The following is a 24,091-nucleotide window of genomic DNA, read 5'->3' as shown; positions in this document are numbered from 1 at the left end:
AAATTTGGCACAAAGTTAGTTTGTAGCATGGGGGTGTGCACCTCGAAGCGATTTTTCGAAAATTCGATGTGGTTCTTTTTCTGTTCCAATTTTAAGAGCAAAAATATTATAAAATGGACGAGTAATTTACGAAATTATCATAACGTGGAACCGTAACATATGTAAAATATGTAATACATTTGTAAATATACAGGCAATCAAAAAGACCTCTTAATTTTTCTATAACGGGCGAAGCCGTGCGGGTACCACTAGTCTATTAATATAATGCCATGTGCACCCCAGAATACTGATGTCTTAACCTTGCCATCCGACTGTTGCTTCTTTCCACGCTTTAGATTCGATTCATCACGTTCAGCCCATTCGGCTGACAGTCAGTTGGACTCTGGAGTGTAGTGATGGAGCCATGTTTCATCCATAGTGATATATCGATGGAAAAATTAGACTTTATTACGGCTGAATATCGATAAAGACTGTTCCGAATCATCAAAACGTTGTTGCTTTTGCTCGATTGAGAGCACGAGCGGCACCCACTTTGCACACAGCTTTCGCATGTGAAGTTTCGTGATGGTAACATTATTCTATTTCTGAAATACATTACACTAAAAAAATAAATAAACAGAATTTTTTATTTAAATACTAAACACTTTTCATAACGCACTCAAAAGGACAAGATAACTTTTCTGGGTCAGAAAAGACAATTTAAGTATTCCTGTAGTTTTCAAAAATTCCAAGAAAATTCCAATTTTATGGGGCTGTAGAACAGTGAATCTATTTGACCAGTCGTCACATAAAAACGAGTTTTTCTTAAGAAACTATAGAACTCTGCGATTTTTAAGCAATCACGATTGCTTATTTTTTTACTTGATCGTCGTTGATATTTCTTTGCTTTTATTTTTCTAAGTCTATAAAGCCTCCTCTGGTTCACCGCCTCCCGCCCTCACTTGCAAACACTTTTTAAACAAAAACAGTACACAGCGCCTAACATCCATCCCCTATCATTAACTTGAATTTTGACTTCTTGAATGAAAATTGTGTTTTTCCGCAATTATGATTGCGATAAGAGTCTTTTGTAGAAGCAAAAAACCCTAACGAGCAGGGTCCTATCCCAATTCGGGATAGCAAAATTGAAATTAATTCATTTTTATCAATCATACAATATAAGCCGGTTTCCCTCCATTATATGCGTCCATTTGCCATTTTTTTTTAATAAAGCGCTTAATTTGTGGTTATTGCTATGAATCGATCAACATTGTCAACTAATAATTTTAAATAGTGAATTTTGCAGGAGATACAAAAATTATCCTGTAAAAGAAAACAAATGTACACTTTGAATATAATAGTTTTTTAATTAAAAATTTATTCTAGAAAGAAAATGAAAATTGAACAGTCTACGTTAATTTATGTATAATTTATTAAATGAATTAAATTCTAGTCATTACGAATTTTCTGACAAATAATTAATTCATAGAATTATCTTTGTTGAATATATTTCAAAGCCTTTTTTTCATCATAACAAAGCAGTGCAAATTTTATGGGATTTCAAAACATAAAAGATCATAAAAACCAAATGTAAAAAAGGAGACTAATTAAAAAAAACATCATATAAAAGAAAATATGAGTTTCGAGAAGATTTGTTATTTTTTTCCTCAACTGCCTTCGCCACTTGTTTAGTAAGAATAAATTAGCTGGAAGTTCTTTTGTAAATGTGAAAATAAAGGTGGAAATCCCAACTTGAAAAGGATGTGGATTTTTTACTTTTTCTTTCAAACGAAACAAAGGAACTACGAAGACACTCTCTAACAGCGTAGGCGTTTTAAATATTGTTTGCAAGAGAACTGTTTCGATTCATTCTTTCTTTTGTCAATGTTACCACTCTTTCAGACGGATGAAAGATATTGACTATGTTGCGATTTATTAATGCGTTAACTTTTTCCGTACTAATATTGGCGAATTGTTTTGAAGTTCATTTTGGATATGTTTATTATAAAGTAACCGACACTGAAAGGGGTAAGTTTTAATTTATCTGATTTATCATCTTGAAAGTTCTGTAAGAAAACGTTTGAAAAAGAAATAGTACTACATCGTAAGAGAATGCCTAGGGTTTAATTTAATACTAGCGGGGGTTCCAGCTGTTTAAAAAAATGTAGTCGCCCGTAAACGTCTCATACTTGCATTAATTAGTTTGGGAAACTTCAGTTATTGTTGTGGGTTCTTCGTGCGATTTAAAATGTTAACTAAATTTGTGGTAATTATTTTGGGATACCTTGGGTAATGCTTCCCCTCCCTAGGAAAAACGGTCTGTCTCTTTGTTTCGTCAAAGGGATATTGTAGCCAGAGGCGCCGACTTGCAAAAATTATTGAGGGGGTCGGGCATCACCAGGATCTCGGGCATGTTATCCCACGGAGCCCCCCTCCCCCCAAAAAAAGTTTAGATTTTTGTGCCTTGAAAATGCCTACTTAAGTATTTTCTTGTGTGTATAATTTATACAAACAAACAATATGTGACATGACGTTTTCAAAGTAAAACAGTCTAAAAATTGGTACACAAATTTTCTGCTTCAATTAGATCATGTCACTTGTCTTAAGTCAGGGACAATTTTACAGTTCTATTTTGTAGGGAGCCGTGCAGTGCCGTAGCTAGGCTACGGCACTATATAAAGTAGTGCACTTGACTTGCATGGAAAGGCACTCCCAGTGGCACCGTTTTATAAGAAATGTGGGGGCAGATGGCATAACGGGGGCCTTGCCAAGGGAAATTTTTGAAATTTGAGAAAAAAAAATAGTGAGTTTTAAAGTTTTTTTTAAAAAAGCATTTTAGGTTTATATGATCGACATTGGAACCTCGAAAACTCGACTCTCGGTAATCCGACATTCTGAGAAACTCTACAAGTCGACAAATTTTTTGGCTTTGAAGAAAAAAAAAATAACCTGCATGGTGTTTTCGTAAAAAGCTAATTTAATTTACAGTAATAATTATACTTTCAGGCTATTACAGAGCAGTGAATATATAGCTCTGAAAAGATAGAAATGATATTTAAATAAATCTAAATTATCATTAAAAGAATAAAACATAAAAGATTGCTGTTGCACTTTGATTACTATTAGTGAAATAACTAATTTAAGCTTGCTATGAATGAGGCACAGAGTTCATTAAATAAAAATAATATCTCAAAGTTAATGCTTTAATAGAGTTAATAAAGTTAATACAGATTACTTTATTAACTCTTAATAATTGAAGAAAACTATTACGCCTTCCATTTAATATACAAATCAAACCCTGATATATTTTTTCAGATTAGCAACACTTAAATGAGAGCGCCGTCACGGGGCCGCACAGTTGGGTAAAAATGCCAAAAAGTGCTTATAAATGTTTTTTTCCCCCTATATTAAACCAATTGAGGATTAATAAATTTGCACAGGCGCACCTCTAAGGCAATCAAAACTGGAATTTTAGAGTGCTGCTTGCCGGCTACAGACTTGACATGAAGGTTTGCGCCCTGGGACAAATTCTATGAGTGCTCTCAGCACAGTAACACTATCATCATTCATACCACTCATTTTCAATTAACCTGCTTACTACGGTAATAGTTATTTGATTTAATTCATTACTGAATGTATTTTACAAGGTAACTATCTTCAAACAAGGAAAGTAAAAAATACCAACATAATTTTGTGATTTTAGAAACCATAATATGACGAATTATGTTCTTAAATTATTGAGGGGGCTCTGCCCCCAAAACAAATTTTTGAGGGGGCTCTGGCCCCCTCGAGCCCTATGGAGTCGGCGCCACTGATTGTCGCCAAATATTGAGATACTTCTGGTGTCCATAAAATGGCGCTAAATATTTTCATCCGAAATATTTCCAAAATTAGTGAGTGGTACAATATGATTTCTTTTTGAAATTTTGCGAAAAGACAAATTAAAATTGGAGTTTTTGCGCTGTTTAAGGATTTGCCAAATTCAGGTGGTGGATTATTGTACATATTAATAAAAGTTTTAAAGATTCTTTAATGGCAATATTTAGATTATTGTGAAGTAGTCTTGTTTTAACTTCAAAGGTGGCGACACTTGAAAAAATTGCCAAGAATTGAAATTTTTCTGCAAAAAGTTTGGCGAGGCTCGTGGGCGAATGGAAAATAAGTACTTGTCCAATTAGCACAAATAAATAAAAAAGACATTAAATTGTATTAAAGTTCTATTAAAATAGAAAATAATCAGCCAAATCCATTAATTATTTCCCAATCTCCTCAAAAGTGTTTGATGCAATATTCCGTTTCAAGGAGCTTGGAAACGATAGTCGACGTCCAGGACGTGTAAAAAACGTATAGTTCAGAAAGCGAGTTCAATGAAATCCTCCGGTTTCCATGAAAGGGGTCGTTGGTGAAACGGGAATATGTGGCCCATCAGTGCGGCTAAGGGCAAAAACAGAGCTCATACAAACATTTGCAATTTCCAAAAGGTTCAGCTTTTTTCTGAAGGAAACGAAATCGTGCTGCTCCAAAGATGCCAAAAACTTTTAGGCCTTAAGTTAAAGCTGGGTCATTCCATGTCAAATCATCCAGGGGTGGACACCCGAGGTTCACAGATCTCGATGAAACTTCGTGAGGCTGTTCTATACATGGATATAAGTATAACTGGAAATTTTTATCTTAATATGACAGTTACTTTTTGAAAGGCAGCACTTTAAATTTTCCCCAAAAACTTGTCATTTAGCAAAAATCGCAAATCCAGCAACCGTACATACACATACAGTTTTCACTATAAAAGATTTATTTTTCGAGATAGAAAGTTATTATTATTATTTTTTTTTGCATTTGTTTTGGTATTGTACTTGTAAAGTCAAATTTATAATTAGATTTAAGATTTAAATCAGTAAAAATACTAAAAAACCTTTAAACAGCAAAATTGAGTTCAGTTTCGGACAGTGACATGTGCTCAGAAAATGCTAAATAGCATTTTTAGCCCTCCAAAACTTCTAAAGCCCAACATACTCTCGGAAACTAGATTAAAAATGGTACAAACTCAAGTTAGTGATGATCAAAAGTGTACTTTTGAAATGCAGAAAAATCAACCAAAATAGATCAAAGAATAAACTTATAAATAAAATAAGGCATTCAGCACCACCAGGGCATATTAATTAGATAAAATAAATTGAAAAAAATATATTAGTATTAATATATGAGCTTTTTTCTGATAATATTTAGAACGATTGCTGAAGTTGAGAACTCTCAACTTTTGACGTTGGGCTCTTCTATCACTCATCAGGTATACATGGAAATACCAGTTTCTAGGGGGAAGTATATGCATTCATTAGGTCAGTGCTTCCCAACCTTTTTCACGTCGCGACCCCGTTTTCACCAACTAAAAAACCCGCGATCCCCTAAGTGTCCCCCCCAAATATATATATATATATATATATATATATATATATATATATATATATATATATATATATATATATATATATATATATATATATATATATATATATATATATATATATATATATATATATATATATGTATGTATGTTTGTGTTTGTGCACAGATACAGCGAATATTTAATAACTCAAGGTGCTTGTTATATTTTATTCAAGATTAATGTTTTTTTTTTTTTTTGTTTTTACAATGATTGCAAAAATTAAACGAGCTGAAGTGTGAATCACATGACGTCCTTTAACACCAATTTAATGTTATTTCCCCAGTATTGGCAATTTTAATGTGATTCAATAGTTAACTCTCTAATTATCGCCAACAGTGGCCAAATTAAAACCAGATTTTAAAAAAAAAAGAAAAAAAAAGTTGCCAAAATGGCTACAAAACTTGGCGACCAAAAAACTGTCCAAGTGTCACCAAATTATAACACCACTTGAGTTTGCATCGAAATTAACAATGATTTCCAACCTTAAAAACATCCGATTGCAACCAAAAGGGGAGGGACATACCGTTCTTGAGTTATGCGACATACATACGCACATACATACGTACATATAGACGTCACGAGAAAATGTAATCAGATTTTTAAAAAAATCGCCAAATTTGTCGCCAACTCGGCAACAAAACTTGGCGACCAAAAGACTGGTGATATATCGCTAAGTCTGTCTAAGTGTCCGCAAAGTTATGAAACCACTTGAGTTTGGATCGAATTTAACCATGGTTTCCCCAAAAAGGTGCAAAAGGCCCCTTTAGAAACATCCGAATGCAACCAAAAGATGAAGTGCACAACAAGATCCCAGTAGAAGTCTACGTGGGACATTTCAACTTTCTAAGACATACCGTTCTTGAGTTATGCGACATACATACGCTCATACATACGTACACACAGACATCACGAGAAAGCTCGTTGTAATTGACTCGGGAAACGTCAAAATGGATATTTCGGGCGTCTATAGGTTCTTAGGTATATATGCACGTGTTGTCGGGTCGAAAAAAAAAACTGAACATTCATTTGGGGGTGAGCAAAAAGGAAATTAAGGTCGATTTTTGAATGGAAAATTTTTCGCGAATACAATGCTTCCTTTTTACTTCCTTTTACAAAAAAGGAAGTGTTGAATTTGCAAAAGAATTTTTACTCAAAAATCGGTCTTAATTTCCATTTTTCTCACCTCCGAATGAATGATGAGTTTTTTTTTCTACCCGACCACACGTGGATATATGCCTAGGAACCTACAGACTCCCAAAATATCCATTTTGACGACCCCCGAGTTAATTTCAACGAATTTTCTCGTGACGTCCGTATCTACGTATGTATGTGCGTATGTATCTCGCATAACTCAAAAACGGTATATCCTAGAAAGTTGAAATTTGGTACGTAGACTCCTAGTGGGGCCTAGTTGTGCACCTTCCCTTTTGGTTGCATTCGGATGTTCCTAAGTGGTCTTTTGCACCTTTTGGGGGGAAACCATTGTTAATTTCGATGTAAACACAAGTTGTGTTATAGTTTGTCGGACTCTTGGCGATATATCGCCAGTATTTTGGTCACCAAGTTTTTTCGGGAGGAAGAGGTGTCATTACTAGCATATATTAGAAATCAAAATATGAGAATTGCCTTATAGAAGCGGAGAAAGAGAATTAACAATCGTAAATTGTTCGAAATTATAGTTCTAAAATTGCAGTTTACATGATCTCTGGCGATGTTCGAAAGAGGGGAGGTACTTCCAGGAACGGTTCAAGCTCGGAGACTGCCTTTAAAATATCTTGAAGTTAAAGCCCTAAAAGTGAAGTTTTAGACGATTTTTAAGGTTGGAGAAGGAGGAGATGGATCGGAGATGCTCTCCAATTTTGCTAAAATGATAGTCCTAAATAAGCTCAGTTGTAGACTATCTTTATTGAAGTTTAGGGAAGAGAAGGGGGTTTTGGGCGAGCTTTCCCCGAAAATTCTTCATTTTGAGGTTCTAAAACGCAATTATAGGTCATCTTTGTAAACGTTAGGGAAAAGGTTTGGATTCGGAGCCTCTCTCTCTCTCCCTCCCCCCCCCCAAGAGTTTTTTTCGGAATTAAAGTTCCAAAAACGAAATTTTAGACCAGTTTTAATGATGTGGGAAAAGAGAGAGGATTTCGAGTACTCCCAAAAGAATTTTTCGAATTTTAAGTCTAAAAAAACAGAATAGAAAGTTATATTTAATGAAAAGGGGAAATGTTCGGAAACCCGCTCCCGGAAATTAAGGGAAAGAGTGAGTACAGTGAGCCACGAAATTCGAATTGCATTTTTCTCATTAAAAACACAGAAATTATTTTTTTTCAAATGGTACAATATTTGTCACTGAAAACAGGTGTTATAAAATTTGTCTCACTGTTCCCCTGGTCAGTGGGAACACTGACACACATGTTTTTAATTAGCGAATTTCAAAAGACTCTAAATTTACCTAGAAAAATATGAACCACTCTTGCCACTTGGTTTTTGTATGAGCTATCGGCAAGGTAAATTTCATGTCATCTTGACACACAGTAGTGACATCTACCACGTATTTGTTTGGGACTGAGGTTGAAAGATTTAGATTATTCTGTATCAGTAAATTTGCTTAAAGTGCCATTTTGTTGATATAGCATTTAATAAGGAAGGAATGCTTATTTCCAATCTGTATCAGAAAGTCTCCGAAAAATTTTATATGGCTTCCTTTTTTCTAGGCATGTTGAAGTTCTTAATCGTGGATAAATATTATTACATTTAGCATATTCTAATGAGACTTGAAAAAAAATAATTTAAATGGAATAAGTACGTAGTGAAAATATCTATCTGATATTATACAGCAATAAAAACCGTAATTCCATTGAAGAATCCTTATTTTATTGATGCAGGGCTTTCAAATTTATGTAATTATTATTTATATCAGCAGGCTAGTTCCAATTAAATTTAATTAAATACATAATTTCTCCAATTTAATGTAAAAAGGCTATGGGAGCAGTGAGCAACGAATGAATGGTGTCTCACTCTTCCTGTCTGACTGTTCCCTCATTGAAAAATATAAACTCAATGGCTGCCATTCTCAGACAAGAAAACGACATCATTCTACTGCTAAAATGAATGTTAGTTAATAAGTTAATATTAGATTAATAACACCAGTTTGTAAAGTTTATCTAACAGTTGAGAAACAGTGCAACAAACAGTGGAGATATTTGATGGGTACTATGAAAACAGTTATTTTTCTTACATGATACTTGAAATCAATTTTTGTTTCTATAATATTGTTCACTTTTCCTGACTTTTCAAAAAGTTTACCAGGCTGAAAATATTCAAACAGAGAATATATTGCTTTTGTCTCACAGTTCCCACTTTTTCCCTACGCCCTAAAAACGAAATTTTATATCATCCTTAATTATGTAAAGGGGGACAGCATGCACTTCCCTGATTTTTTTTTTTTTTAAATTAAAATCCTAAAAACCCATTTCTTGATTGTTTTTGATGAAATATGGAGGGGGAATAATGGAGGGAGGGGTTTGGGGCTCTTTCCCGGAATATTTGCAAAATTCAGTCTTAAAATCGCAACCACAGGACAGCTTTCAGGATAAGGGTTGGGATTTAGAGAATTTCTCAAAGAAATTATTCGAAATAGATTTTTCCAAAAGCAAAATTTTACACGATTTTGGATGATGTTATTGGGAATAAATTCGGGACTATTTCACGGAAATTTGTAGAGACTGAAGTCCCTAAACAAAAGCTCTTAGAGATGCCAGCTTCATCTTCACAAGTTTTAATAATGTTATAAATTAAATTCTTACAATGTTTTCACAACGGTTTTTGTTAGTCCCAACTACTTCCTTTTTTTTAGAAATTTATTGTCATAAAACTAACTCACTTTCAGAACCATATTTTATCTTATGAACTAAGAACATTTTCTTCCTCTACTACTGGACTCTGTCACTTGTTTTTGTCTTCACTAATTGCTTGCCAATTGTCTACGAGAATGGTGGCCAGACTAAAGCTGTATCTTTATCACTTTTTTCATCGACCCTTGTTTTCTTCTATTATATATATTTTTTGGAAAAAGTTTTCTATAGTTACACCACAAAATGGGACTGGGTGTCAAATTTAAGTTTTTGTTTTTTTAATACACTTGAACCTCCAATGGGAAATTTATTTCATCCATGAAGGTTTACCGAAACTTTATTTTTTAATTTTTTTGCCAAGCACAATATCACTTTAAAGTTAACGTCGTCAGTAAGAAGTCTAATTTTTAAATTGCTAATAAATTGGGAAGCGACTAAAAGTAAAAATAAAGTTATTTTAGTAAGTGATTATTTTGTAACTATGTATTCATGTTTAAGTTGAAAAACAAAACCTGCGGTGGATTGTATCATTAATAAAACTATGAAGGTTAAAGTTTACAAAATTTCGTTTTTTAAATTTTTCTTTGCATTTTCTGACTTGTATGACATTTATTGAATATTTTTTATTGTTACAGGCTTTTAAAGCTTGAGGGGGTATCTGGAATCGGCATGGTCGTCAGTTTTTAGCGTGTGTAGTTTTGTTTTTGTTGGGAATATTGCTTCCTCATCAAGCATGGGGAGTGATTTGAATTATTAGAAAGATATAGAAGAAAGTTTCGTGATAGCCACATCATACTAGTTTCTACGTGGACCGGAATATTCACAAGTCTTAAAAAATAATTTAAAAAGAATAAAGCAAAAAATCCTGCATACAAACAAAAATTACTAGGCTTATTAAGCATTTTCTACGCTACGGCATGCGTTTGTTTCACCTTTTTCATCCGCCATTAGACGGTGGCTGCGGTGCCCCCTATAGTTTGTTGGAGTTGCGAATAAGTATTTTAAAGTGTAATTATTTTCTGTAATCCCTACTTATTATTTCCTGTGACTCTTTCAATTTTATATCCGTCTAATCATAAATTGTACAAAAATGTCCATTAAATTAAATTTTCTTTCCATTAATTTAAACTATCTAATCGCAATTTAACATCAACTGTTTATTAACAGTTATATTTTAGCTAATAAAACCCAATTTCATGAAGTAAAAGTGAATTTGCTCTAGGTTAGCAAAATTTACACAAAAAAGAATTCGTGGATAGAAAAAAAGGTGGTGAACCTCTTGGTTAAGCTAATAACTAAATTGAGTCACTGTTTTACTGATGTAAAAACAGTTTCACCAAAACAATAGCTTTTACCTGCATTGTTAAAACTGGGTGAAATAACATATCTATAAAAAAAAAACTACAAAATTTTAGTATTTATAATGCATTCCTTTGTTTCCAGGATTTTGTGAAGGACCTGGATTCGGTAGAATACTAGTAGGAGCTACTGGATATGACGACATTAAGTGCGAAGTCCTTGATTGTAGAGAAGGAGTGCTGTCGGCTGCTGGGTAATTAATTCTACATCTGTTACTGAAACTGCTTTTTGTGTGTATATACCCCCCATATTTTTATACATTGAGGTGACAAAAGTAATGGGAGAGCGAGATGTAAATGTACAGATGGTAATATTGTCACAGGTGGTATAATTAGGCAGTGAATAGATATGACTTCCATTTGTATTTGAATGATTTGTGTAAAAAAAAGTTTCTATCGTGTTTGTGGCACCACGACGTGAATTAACAGACTTCGGACGCGAAATGGTAGAATGAGATACACGCGTCGAATATTTCATTTTGTAAATCATTAGATTAGAGAATTCAAAATTCTGAGATCCTCAGTGTCAAAAGTGTGCAGAAAATATCTCATTTCAGTCATTACCTCATACCATGGACAACGCGATGGCTGACCGCCTGAACTTAATGACTGAGATTAGTAATGTGTGCGTAGAGGTGTCAGTTTTAACAGGCAATCAACACGGATTGTACCACACTGTAAAAAAATCCGGAAACGTTTCTGAGTATATCGTGCAGCTGTGGTTCATGAAAGTTTCAAAAACGTTTCTGAGTATTTCGGAATCCTCTTTCTGTAATGTCCAGAAACGTGTCTGAGTATTTCGGAATCCTCTTTCTGTAATGTCCAGAAATGTTTCTGAGTATTTCGGAATCCTCTTTCTGTAATTTTCAGAAATGTTTCTGAGTATTTCGGAATCCTCTTTCCGTAATTTCCAGAAATGTTTCTGAGTATTCTGTGCAGCTGTGGTTCATGAAAGTTTCGAAAACGTTTCCGAGTATTTTGGAATTCTCCAAACAATTTTCAAAAACGTTTCCGAGAATTTCGGAATCATTTTTCCGTGATTTTTTCTAAAATATAATTCTTTATTATAGTATTACATACCATATCAATTTCAATTCTTTCATATCTAAGAGCAATAATACAAGCAATTTTAGAATCATTCGTGGATTTTTTTTTTTTTTTTGAATTTCTAATGACAAATAGCATGGTTAACAGCATAACATATGCAAAGTTAAAAATTATGAAATAATCTAGTAGTTTCATTCCTAATCACAAAATCGTCGGGGAATTGGAGGGGGGGGGGTACCTTCTGAAAAGTGGGGATTGTTTGTTAAACAATCTTAAACTTCAGTTTTTCTCTCAATATTTTCAAGACAAAACTATCAACATATTGTGTTTTTAATGCAGAACTTAAAAACATATCTTGTATCAAACTTGATAGCTTTTATCTTCGGATAAAATTTGACAGGACTTACCTACCCTTCGCGTTCCGGAATTCGTTCACCTCAAGTCAATTTCTCTGACGAACAAAGTGTACCGAAAAGTACCAACATAGAAATTGATGAATTTAAATATGACACCAAGTCCCCCTGCTGGAACCATTCGGGTTGATTCTTCTGTTCTTCCCCTTTTCCAGCTCATCACAAATATAAACACTTATTCAAAATAGGTTACTGATTTTATTTTTACAGTGTGTGCAGAATGCAATACATATTTTATTTATTAAAATATTGAACTCTATTACATTATTATTCCATTTCATATATACGAGAATCCCCCCCCACCATAAGAGTGATGGTGCACCCATAAAATGCTATGAAGCGCCCACCCCCCCTTGAAAAAGCAACCCCCTGAAAATGTCAATGGCACAGTCTGCGTGGTGAACGCCCCTCGTCTTCTCCCTATAATGTACATTGTATATTAATAACATAGTTTTTTAAAAATGATCACTTTTAAAACAATGACATGAAATAATATTACTTTTTATTTTGGCATGTAAATGCAGCTGTTCCATTTTTGCCACTGACTCATTCCTCCTGACTGTCCTACATTAAACTAGTATGCATGCAGTACACTGTAAAAAAAATCCGGAAACGTTTCTGAGTATATCGTGCAGCTGTGGTTCATAAAAGTTTCAAAAACGTTTCTGAATATTTCGGAATCCTCTTTCTGTAATGTCCAGAAACGTGTTTGAGTATTTCGGAATCCTCTTTCTGTAATTTTCAGAAACGTTTCTGAGTATTTCGGAATCCTCTTTCTGTAATGTCCAGAAACGTGTCTGAGTATTTCGGAATCCTCTTTCTGTAATTTTCAGAAACGTTTCTGAGTATTTCGGAATCCTCTTTCCGTAATTTCCAGAAATGTTTCTGAGTATTCTGTGCAGCTGTGGTTCATGAAAGTTTCGAAAACGTTTCCGAGTATTTCGGAATTCTCCAAACAATTTTCAAAAACGTTTCCGAGAATTTCGGAATCCTTTTTCCGTGATTTTTTCTAAAATATAATTCCTTATTATAGCATTGCATACTATATCAGTTTCAATTCTTTCATATCTAAGAGCAATAACACAAGCAATTTTAGAATTATTCGTGGATTTTTTTTTTTTTTTTGGAATTTCTATGACAAATAGCATGGTTAACAGCATAACATATGCACAGTTATAAATTCTTGAAAAATTATGAAATAATCTAGTAGTTTCATTCCTAATCACAAAATCGTCGGGGAATTGGAGTGGGGGTACCTTCTGAAAAGTGGGGATTGTTTGTTAAACAATCTTAAACTTCAGTTTTTCTCTCAATATTTTCAAGACAAAACTATCAACATATTGTATTTTTAATGCAGAACTTAAAAACATATCTTGTATCAAACTTGATAGCTTTTATCTTCGGATAAAATTTGACAGGACTTGCCTACCCTTCGCGTTCCGGAATTCGTTCACCTCAAGTCAATTTCTCTGACGAACAAAGTGTACCGGAAAGTACCAACAGAGAAATTGATGAATTTAAATATGACACCAAGTCCCCCTGCTGGAACCATTCGGGTTGATTCTTCTGTTCTTGCCCTTTTCCAACTCATCACAAATATAAATACTTATTCAAAATAGGTTACTGATTTTATTTTTACAGTGTGCGCAAAATGCATTATATATTTTATTTATTAAAACATTGAACTCTATTACATGATTATTCCATTTCATATATACGAGAATAACTACCCCCCCCCCCCCGCCACCATAAGAGTGATGGTGCACCCATAAAATGCTATGAAGCGCCCACCCCCCCTTGAAAAAGCAACATCATATACATTATAAATCAAAGTATCATATGCATTATAAATCAAAGTATCATATAAATTATAAGTCAAATACTTGAATATGGTGTAAAAATACAAAACTATTTTATTAAGTCTTTTTTTTTCTTTTTTTCTTTTTTTTTTGCTTTTGGTAAAATTGAGGCTCGTAAAACGAAAAAAATGAAGACACTTTTAAATACATATATGTATCTATTTGTTAAATAAATTAATACACATTTAACTAATTTAAAGCGTTTCGCTAATGCAAATATTTAAAGAGATATCGTCATTTAGATAATACTGAAGCACTATGTTCCTAATTACAAGAGATAGTTTTTTTTTTTTACTTCATACAATCTAGCTACACTGTTTACAAGAGAATGAAAACATGCAACCTTAAAGACGAACTATCAAACCTGACAATTTGCATATTATAACATTTAATTCATAATGCTTGATACATAAATGTTCAGCCAAATATTAACTGAGATTGACACATAAAAACAAAGTACACAATAACACATATTTAAATTTTTTTATAATCTTCAATTCATAAATTTTACAGAATAAAACTAGACACACTTGCACTTTAAATATGTGTTCTATGTAATGTAAAATATTTTCAAATTGCAATAGTTCACAACGAAAAAATGATACTGAAGAAAATAGTTTTTTTTTTTTAACGAGATTTATATGAACTAAATCTCTTTAAAGTAATAGAGTTGCAAAGCGACTTACCTATTCGTCGGTGGTGGTCTTTTGCAGGCTTTGGTCACCAAAAAGGTGATTTTTATGACAGAATAAAATTCTGCCAACAAAAATTACCCATTTGGTAGAAAGAAGAAAAGTATCCAAGAAAAAAGTAAATTACCAACACAAGTTATGCGACGCAATGAATTTACATGGCGTCCTCTCGGTAGTTATTTGGTTTTTAATTTCAGTTTGTATTCCTTCCGCGAGCATGCGTCGAGAATTTGCACTTCGTACTTAAAAATAAGTGACATAGCTTCAAATTCAATCTCATGACGATACATATGCAAGAAAATATAAGACTTTAAAATTATCTAAAATCTTTATTATTTAATTATCTTATCTTTTAAAATTATCAGTGAATTCATGCGAGGAACAAAACTTCTACTAATCCCCTTGATGAGTGTTACTTCGCATACATGAGTCAGCACTTGTTTTCATTGCGTGCTTTCGAAAGTTTCAGTTTAGATTTGCTGCTGGACTATGAAATTGCCGTGTGAGCTGCGCATGCGTCGACTCTTACTTTCTTGCTAAACGGGAAACGTTTTTGATTATAGCAGAAAACTGCGGAGGGCGTACGAATCTGTGTATTACGGAAAACTTTTTTGTATATTCAGAGAGTTTTCTGAGATTTTTTACAGTGCACACTTAAAGCCCTAAATCGTATATTAAGTAGCGGCACGTCTGCCATCTTGGGGCTAAACGCCGCTCTGTTCGTATGGCTACTAGGATGAAGTAATGTGCTTTGCTGCTTGTGGTTTCTTATTAACTCCATGCTAATCCACAATCAAGAGGCAAAATAGGCTAGTTCATCAAAGCAAACATAGTAGCACTTTGCCGGCCAAAAGGAGGTCTGACACGACATTTATGGGTATCCCATGGCTTTTGTCACCTCAGTTCAATTCAGATAAGAATCGTCTTAACTGACAGCTTAGCAATTTTCCGTGGGAATGACGGATCTAACTTTGTAGGGGGTTATTATTAAATAACTAGAGTGCAGCGTAAAATAGGTATGTAGCATACGTGTAATATTCAGCCACATAAGGTATCTGGATTTTCTTCGGTAATTTCCTGAAGTTCAAGTTATTTAAACGCAGTTGTAGGCCATCTTAATCGCACGATCCATGGCCACACTTAATTCTCATAGGCCGTGACAATCGCTGAAACTCATCACAACAAAGAAGACGCTACAGGCAATCTCTATTTTCCATCAGCGTTGCCATTGATTGGTGGATACACAGGATTGGCTTCAGGGCCTCTTGCGGTCAAAATGGGTGACGTCCAATCAAAAATAAACTTTGTAACGTTATCATTGGTTGGTGCACACACAGGATTGGGTTCAGCGCCTTTTGCTGCCAAAACGGGCTACATATGAAGTTATATATAATTTTAAAAAATCTACCTTTTTTTAAAAATAATGAGCAAATAATGTTTGAAATTCGTTAAAAATCCGTTTAAAAAAAAAACTTGCTGGCAGTGCTTTAAAATGTTATAACTCAAGTTCTATAAGAGCTATGGAGGAGAATAGTATCTCATTTTTAAGACAATTACCTGCACTATAATTTAATATGTGAATAATTTTTCAAAAAATATTTTTTTCTCAAAATTAGAAGAGAAAAAAAGATTGTGTCCTTTGAACATTTTGAAAGAAAAAAAAACCATTCTTAACGTATTTTCATGAATACGTCCAAAAATGGTTAGAGTAGGACCATGAGTGGATCAGCAGTTACAGTGAATAATCTGGAAAAAAATATTGCATTGAGATGGTCAGCTGAGAACTATTTATTGATTTATTATTATTTTGGTTGGTTCGACATGGAATAAAAGCTCTGATAAAAAGGCGCTGAAAAAGGTACCAGCTCATTTATACTTTGAGTGATAATAGTTATCGGGAACGCAAACCGACTTTTTTCACCCTTATTTCAACAATTGGAATCGTTTAAGCCTCACGCCATCGGAAGTCAACTTATCTGACCCGAACAACATTGTAGTTTCACTATTAATATTTTTTTTTTTTTTTGCAGTCAAATTTTGTATATTTATTATTTTACAGATGTGGCTCAGTGGCCGCTCCTCCCCCGTCTTCCAACTGCACGCTAGAACGTGGCGAAGGACATTATCCAGCTTGCTGCCGTCACATAAAGTGTAACCGCTTTGATAATGCGTGATTATGGTGTTACTAAATATTTAATCTATATGTTGTAATTGCTATTGACGTTTTGAAAATGAAGAAAAAATCCTGCTTTGTTATCTTAACATAAATGAATAAGTTATAGTTTTGTATATTTGCTTCTATAGAATAAATGACTTTAAAACAATATCATAAGAATTGTTATAGTTAAGGTATAATACAAAGTGTGTGGAACAAGCTGTATTACATATTTTCAACAAGTTACCGCCCTACAGTCAGGGCTAAGGCAGAAATACATGAAATACATCGCCAGCTCAGTCAATTCCAGCCGAAGGACTGCAGTTTCGTGCTTATTAGCACTCATCAGCCCGGCATAGGAAAGTAACTGAGCTGGAGGTGGAAAACCTCTTAAGGAAGCCAAGAGTGCCAATGGTTCGGTTCAACTCGAAGATTGAAGGCAAGGCAGGTATATTCAGTAAGTTAGCGCCCTAAGGCAGGTATATTATACCTGCCTTGCCTCCATTCTTCGAGCTGCACCGAATCATTGCTTCGGTCACTCGTCTGGTCAGTGCTAATTCTGTACTAGCTACCAGTTCGTTTGGCACTCTTGGCTTCTTTAAGAGGTTTTCCACCTCCAGTTCAGTCACTTTCTATGCCGGGCTGATGAGTGCTAATAAGCACGAAACTGCAGTCCTCGGCTGGAATTCACTGAGCTGGCGGTGTATTTCATGTATTACATATTACTTGTTTGTTGTATAACAAAAAGCTCACACGTTGTGTTTGTAACTGAATAAAAATTTGGTATATTTTTCTTTAAGTTCGTGTATTAATATATTTCAATTGATTTGTTTCATTAGCTCAATATATCTGTGACATAATTAAGATAAAATGCGTGAAGCTAGTAAGATTTTTGGAATGAATTTCATTACTAGTGTATCAAATGATGAAATTTTTTCAGTCTCTACATTAATTTGGCTACCCACTGTATTGTATATATTAGGGGTTCTCAAACTAGGTGCCGCGGCCCCCTGGGATGCAGTAGGAGGAGACGAGGGGTGCCGCGAAGTGTCCATGGTAACAATATATGTTTAAGGTGGGTGTGCAAAATAAGGTGATGTACAACAAGAAGGTCATCTCCTCATTAATGTAGCATAGTAAAAATTTGCTAGAACGTGACTTCGTCGGCATCAGAAACTTAAACTGATGATAAAGTGTTATCAACAAGCAGTTTCTAATTACCAGGCAAAAGAAACAAACAGAAACCAGGTAACAAAAATTATTACGGAAGAATGATGACAAAACTACCTGACCTTATTTCAACAGTTTCGTTTCGACATGGAACTTGGGTCTCAATGAAACTGTAGGTTACTAGTACTAGTATGAAAAAAGTGATTTGTTGTTCTTGAAGAGTAATTCATGCTCCTAATCAGGCTAAACCGTCTCTCTTTGTTTAAACTACCGAAAAATATAAATTAAACTTTCACTTGTTTATTATTTTTTAAAAAGTTTTTATGAGTCATCTGATGAGTATGCAAAAGCTGGAGTCAACTCAATCATAATTGAAAGATATACGAGGTTAAGGAGCACTGGATGGTCTTATTTGGTGTACATATCTTATATAATAGAGGGGAGGGGGGGGGCCGTGAGAAAGTTCTGATTCTTCAAAAGGTGCCACGAGTAGAAAAAGTTTGAGAACCCCTGGTACATACAGTAAAACCCCGATTTTACGTCCCCTGAATCGACGTTTTTCTCGTATTTCAAGTTTTTTTCATTAGATCCCAGTTTTTCCGTATTCTAATAATGTTAATTCAACCTGGATGGAAAGTTTTTTAAAAAATTTTCCACATTTACTTTTTTTTTGCTCCCGTCATATTTCCCATCATTCGACGGGTTATTTTCTAGTATTCTCATATAGGTAATTCATTGATCGAGTAACGCTCATGACTTCACCAACAATGAAACTCGCGACGTAGGAGCGTCACGGAATTATTTCATTGTTGAATAACTACTGCTCTTGGCAGGCCCAATAAACTATGCACCCTGCCTGGTCTCTTATTTTAATTTAAACTAGCTACGTTGACCGACTTTGCACGGTCCAGCTCAAAAATAAAAGTTTTGTCAAGTCACGCGTGTTCAACAATCACGCTTGTACAAAAAAAAAAAAAAAAAAAAAAAAAAAAAAAACCACAAATCAGTAAAATTTTGTGGCAGATTGTGGAAAAATAACCGAAAAGGAAACATTTCAAAAATCACCCATTAGAGGGAAAACCTCAAACTTTTAACAAAGCGTTTGATTTAGGGTTATTGCTATAAATCGATTTTTAATAGTGAGTTTTGTTGGAGATACAAAAATGATCGTGAAAAAGAAAATGAATGTTTACACAAAAAAATAAGTTTTTAATTCAAAATTTATTCGAGAAAGAAAATGAAAATTGAATAGTCTACGTTAATTTATGTATCATTTATTAAATAAATTAAACTCCATTCAGTATGAGTTTTCTGAACAAGTAATTAATTCATAGAATTATCTTTGTTTAAAGCATTTCAAAGCCTTTTTTCAGCACACCAAAACAATATAAATTTTATGGGACTTCAAAATATAAAAGTTCACAAAAATCAAATGTAAAAAAAAAAAAATAAAATGAATTTTTGGCATTTTAAAGTCAAATTATTTGTATGTTTTTCGCAATCATGAGCGTGGATGTGTATATACGCTTGCATTTGTGTGTGTGTGTATGTGCGCGCGTGTGTGTAGGCATTCATGTGTGTATGTATGCGTGTGTGTGTGTGGATACGGGTGCAGCCTGGAGACGGTTTTTGCTAGAGGAGCAGCATCGGGACGCGGGAGGTGCCGGTCGACGATGGTGCTGCAGAGGAAAACGGGGAGGGGGGGATAAAATCATAGGAAGGTCATTCAAAGGTCAAGTGAGAACAATAAGCAATCGTGATTGCTCAAAAATCATAAAAGAAAATATGAGTTTTCAGAGGATTTGCTATTTTTTTCCTCAACTGCCTTCGCCACTTGTTTAGTGAGAGTAAATTAGCTGGACGTTCTTTTGTAAAAGTGAAAATAAAGGTTGAAATCCCAACTTGAAAAGGAGGTGAATTTTTTACTTTTTCTTTCTAGTGCAACAAAGGAACTTCGAAGACGCTCTCTAAACGGCGGCGTAGGCGTTTTAAACATAGTGTGCAAGAGAAGTGTTTCGGGCTCTATTCTTTCTTTTGTCAATGTTACTATTCTTTCCGACAGATGAAAGATATCGACTATGTTGCGTTTTATTAATGCGTTGACACTTTCCATACTTGTTTTGGCAAATTGTTTTGAAATTCATTTCGGATATGTTTATTATAAAGTAATTGACACTGAAAGGGCTAAGTTCAAATTTATCTGATTTATCATCTTGAAATTGCTGTAAAAAAATGTTTGAAAAAGAATAGCACTACATCGGAGTGGAATACCTAGGGTTGTATTTAATACTAGCTGGGGTACTAACTGTTTAAAAAATGTAGTCACCGGTAAACCTCCTATACTTGCGCTAGCTTTTTCAGGAAACTTCAATTATTGTTGCGGGTTCTTGGTGCGATTTAAAATGTTACCAAATGTGTGGTAATTGTTTTGGGATACCTCATGTTCCCCCTCCCTACATTGAAAAACGGTTCGTCACTAATTTTCTTCAAAGAGTATTGTTGCCAAACACTGAGATACTTTTGGTGACCATAAAATGGCACTAATTATTTTCATTCGAAATGTTTCTAAAATAATGAGTTAAATTTAGTGTTTGTTTGAAATTTTGCAAATGACAAATTAATTTTGCACTGTTTAAGGCCTAGTTCATTTGGCGGATTATTTTATATATTAACAAAAGTTAAAATTTTTTTTTTTATTGGCGATATTTCGATCTTACCATGAAAGCCGAGAAACATGACAATGTAGTCTTTAACTTCGAAAACACAATTCGACAACTTTGACAGTTGAAAAATTTCCAAAGGCCTCAGTTACTGAAAATTTTCTGCAAACATTTTGGCGAGTCTCGTGGTCAATTGGATAATAAGTGGATAATAATGTCTAGTCAGCACAAATGAATAAAAAAGTCATTAAATTGCACTCAAGTTCCATTAAAATTAAAAATAATCAGCCAAATTCAATCTTTCCCGATCTCGTTAAGCGACTACGTTACCGTAATAATATAAAAATAATATTACAAAGAGTAAAGCTTGCTCGTTGCACAAAAAATAAGATCAAACTATTACTGTCTGATCACGGATTGTATGGAAAGGCAAACCTCCGGTGTGAAGGCGGAAATGGACGACTCTAATTATTTTAGCCTCTAATTAAACAGAACAGTCTAATTAAGCTCTCTAATTAGCCTCTAAATTAAACAGAGTCATATTAAAACTGACAGAGCATGCTCATCAAATTTTTATTTTTCTTCATCATTCAGATAAACTCGTCTTAACTGGACGTTTGCCAATTCCATACAATTCATTGGTGAACAGTATAAGTTTTTAACATAAAACATGTTAAAAGCCTGAATACTTATGAAGTGGGAAAAACGTTAAAGATTTTACTTGAGAAAAGTTAAATGAAATCATATCCACCATATTCGACCCCATTTCCCAAGAGGGTCCTCTGCCTGAGAATATGATGAGTGGGTGCCTGTCCATAAATGACGTCACCCTTTTTATCAACATTTTTGATCCTCCCCCCCCTGGTCACAAAGTGTCAGTGTCACACCTAACCTCACTCCACCCCTTCTCCTTGTCAGATGTCACGTTACTTTTTATAACCACATTCTTAAAAAAACATGCGTGGTGTCATACTTCTTGTTGCCCTCTCCCTTTCCTTGTCACAATTTAACGAACTCGCCTCATTACGGTGGTTCAAAAATACATATATAAAAAAAGTTTCTCCTAGGTACAAGACACCCCTCAAAATTTTTAGACTTGTGGATAGTAATGTTTTTTTTTTTTTATATTTTTTATTTCCAATGGCTGGCAGCAAGAAAAGGTTACAAAGAACAAAATAGCAAAAACAAACACAATACACAGAACAAGGAACAATAGAGAGTGGTCTTCATTAACAGGCAAGCAACAGTGATTGGACCACACAGGAATCAATGTAGAACGTAGGTGTTCGTTAGAACAGTGCGTATAAATTAGGCTTAGAGGGGTTATGATAGCAGCAGACCGACTTTACTGTCTTTAATAACAGACCGGCATTCCATTCAGCGCCTCTCCTTATCTCTTGATAATATCGGTTGGAGCCCCCCCCCCCCCAGACGACTGGAAAACCGTGGCTTGGTAGTTGAATCACAATATTTCAGCTAAAAAGACATGATGCAGTAAGGTTCGAATGACGTGTAAGGTCCAAAGAAGCCATTAACCTAGATTGTCCATAAGACACTCGCTGGATGGTTTTCGGAATCAAAATCTTAAAAACCTTTGCGTTTGTAGCTTTGATGATGACATTAGATTGCTTAGAATGTATGAATTATTCTCGTTTTTTTTTTTTTTTAATTTTTATTTATTATTATTTTTTTATTTTTAAATACTGATGAAGTTCTAGAGACTCAATTGAAAGTTATATATTGAGAGGATTGTAAAGAGTGGGGAGGAGGGAGAGATTCTCTTTACAAATTTCAAAATAAGAAATATTCCTTTCTTTGGTGACATTTCGTGCTATTTTTGGTGATACTAGGAAAGTAGGTAGGGGATTCTGAGTTTCCTTAAAGTTGAACTGTAATTTGAATAACGTTACACAAAGAAAGCAGATGAGGTGTTCCGACCCAGGCAATTACAGTCTCAAAAAGCGTCATTTATAAAATATGACTTGTGTAGCTTTATCGGTGGTTCCAAAAATCAACACTAATATGAAAACTAACTTTTATTTAAAACTTAAAAGAGAATGAAGATAACGAGGCAGTGCTCGTTCTTGCCAGTATTATGAGGGCTGGCGGCTCCCTTCAACTAATGTAACATAACATCACACAACATAAGCATAACGAAACATAACATAAACCAAAAGATACAAGACAACTTGCTTAAATAGGTGAGGAACACGCCCTCTTACGGCAAATCGCAACACTCCCCACCTAAACTCTACTTAGAGTTTACAAACTTACCAGATAGGACATCTAATGTTTTCATCTACATAAATGACAAACATAACATTTCTTCTATGACTACCTTGTCAAAATATAAACAATTATTAACACAATACAGTTTTAAATACATTTAAACAAAAAATTTTAATATGCTTACTAAAATTTTCAAATTTTGTGCACAAACTTAAGTCTATTTGCTCAAGTGAGCTCTAAGTTGTAAATTAGTTGAACAGGTCTTCTGATAATCCCTGTCTTAGTTTTGATCGAACAACAGCGCACTTTGTTATCCCTGCCATGAAAAATTTCAGTAATTTTCCCTAAAGACCACATATTTCTTGGGTAACGATCATCTTCGATTAAAACAACATCATTAGGCTTAAATTCCTTACTTTTTGAAGTTTGCTGACACACATGAGCAGATCTTAACATTAATAGATAATTTTTTCGCCAGCGATTCCAAAAATGATTTAACACATTTTGCTGATGTTTAAATTTTTTAACTGTGGATTTTCTAGATCCTAATAAATCATCCTTTGAAATTCTCGTTGGAGGGAGGGATAACAATCGCTTACCTACTAAAAAATGTGCAGGAGTGAGGGGAGAGGGTTCTGAGGGATCATCATATACGTAAGTAATGGGTCGAGAATTAATTATTGCTTCAATCTCAATAAACACCGTTTCAAGTTCATTGAGAGAGAGCGATCAGCGCCCAACAATTTTTCTTAAGCTTGTTTTAATTGTTCTTACCATTCTCTCCCAGAATCCTCCCCACCATGCACCTCTTTCTACAATATATTTCCATTTTATATTGTAATGTGAAAATAAATCTTTAACAGAAGGATGACCAAAGCATTTAAATACTTTTTTCAACTCAATATCTGCTCGTTTAAATGACTTTGCATTGTCAGAATAAATTGTATTACACAGTTCTCGTCGAGATATAAACCGCCGGAAGGCCAGTAAAAATGATTCAGTGTTCATGGAAGGTACCAGTTCTAAGTGGATTGCGCGCGTAACTGCACACGTAAATAAAAGCAAATAATGTTTTTCATTATTTTCTCTGCAATAAAAGGGTCCTGCGTAATCGAGTCCAGTTACTGCAAAAGGTGGTGACTCAATTATTCTGTCTGCAGGGAGTGGAGCTACAACCTGAGCTCCTGGACGCGCGTTGAATCTTTTACAAATCAAACACTTGTGAAGAACCGTTTTAACTC

At 34.2% G+C, this 24,091-nt stretch overlaps 1 protein-coding gene across 1 annotated transcript; it reads left to right on the top strand.

Annotated features, from left to right (window-relative positions):
- The first annotated feature begins 1,818 nt into the window (after positions 1-1,818).
- Positions 1,819-17,085, top strand: LOC129225181 (toxin-like protein 14). The gene is made up of 3 exons (XM_054859747.1): positions 1,819-2,007; positions 10,711-10,819; positions 16,696-17,085. Exons 1-3 carry the CDS (start codon positions 1,902-1,904, stop codon positions 16,808-16,810), a joined length of 330 nt encoding a protein of 109 aa, XP_054715722.1. The 5' UTR covers positions 1,819-1,901; the 3' UTR covers positions 16,811-17,085.
- Positions 17,086-24,091: the final 7,006 nt, after the last annotated feature.

The sequence above is a fragment of the Uloborus diversus genome, chromosome 6, assembly GCF_026930045.1.
Source record: "Uloborus diversus isolate 005 chromosome 6, Udiv.v.3.1, whole genome shotgun sequence".
NCBI classification, from domain to species: domain Eukaryota; kingdom Metazoa; phylum Arthropoda; class Arachnida; order Araneae; family Uloboridae; genus Uloborus; species Uloborus diversus.
Note: the sequence above shows the minus strand (reverse complement) of the source record. Positions and strands in the feature narration are given on the sequence as shown.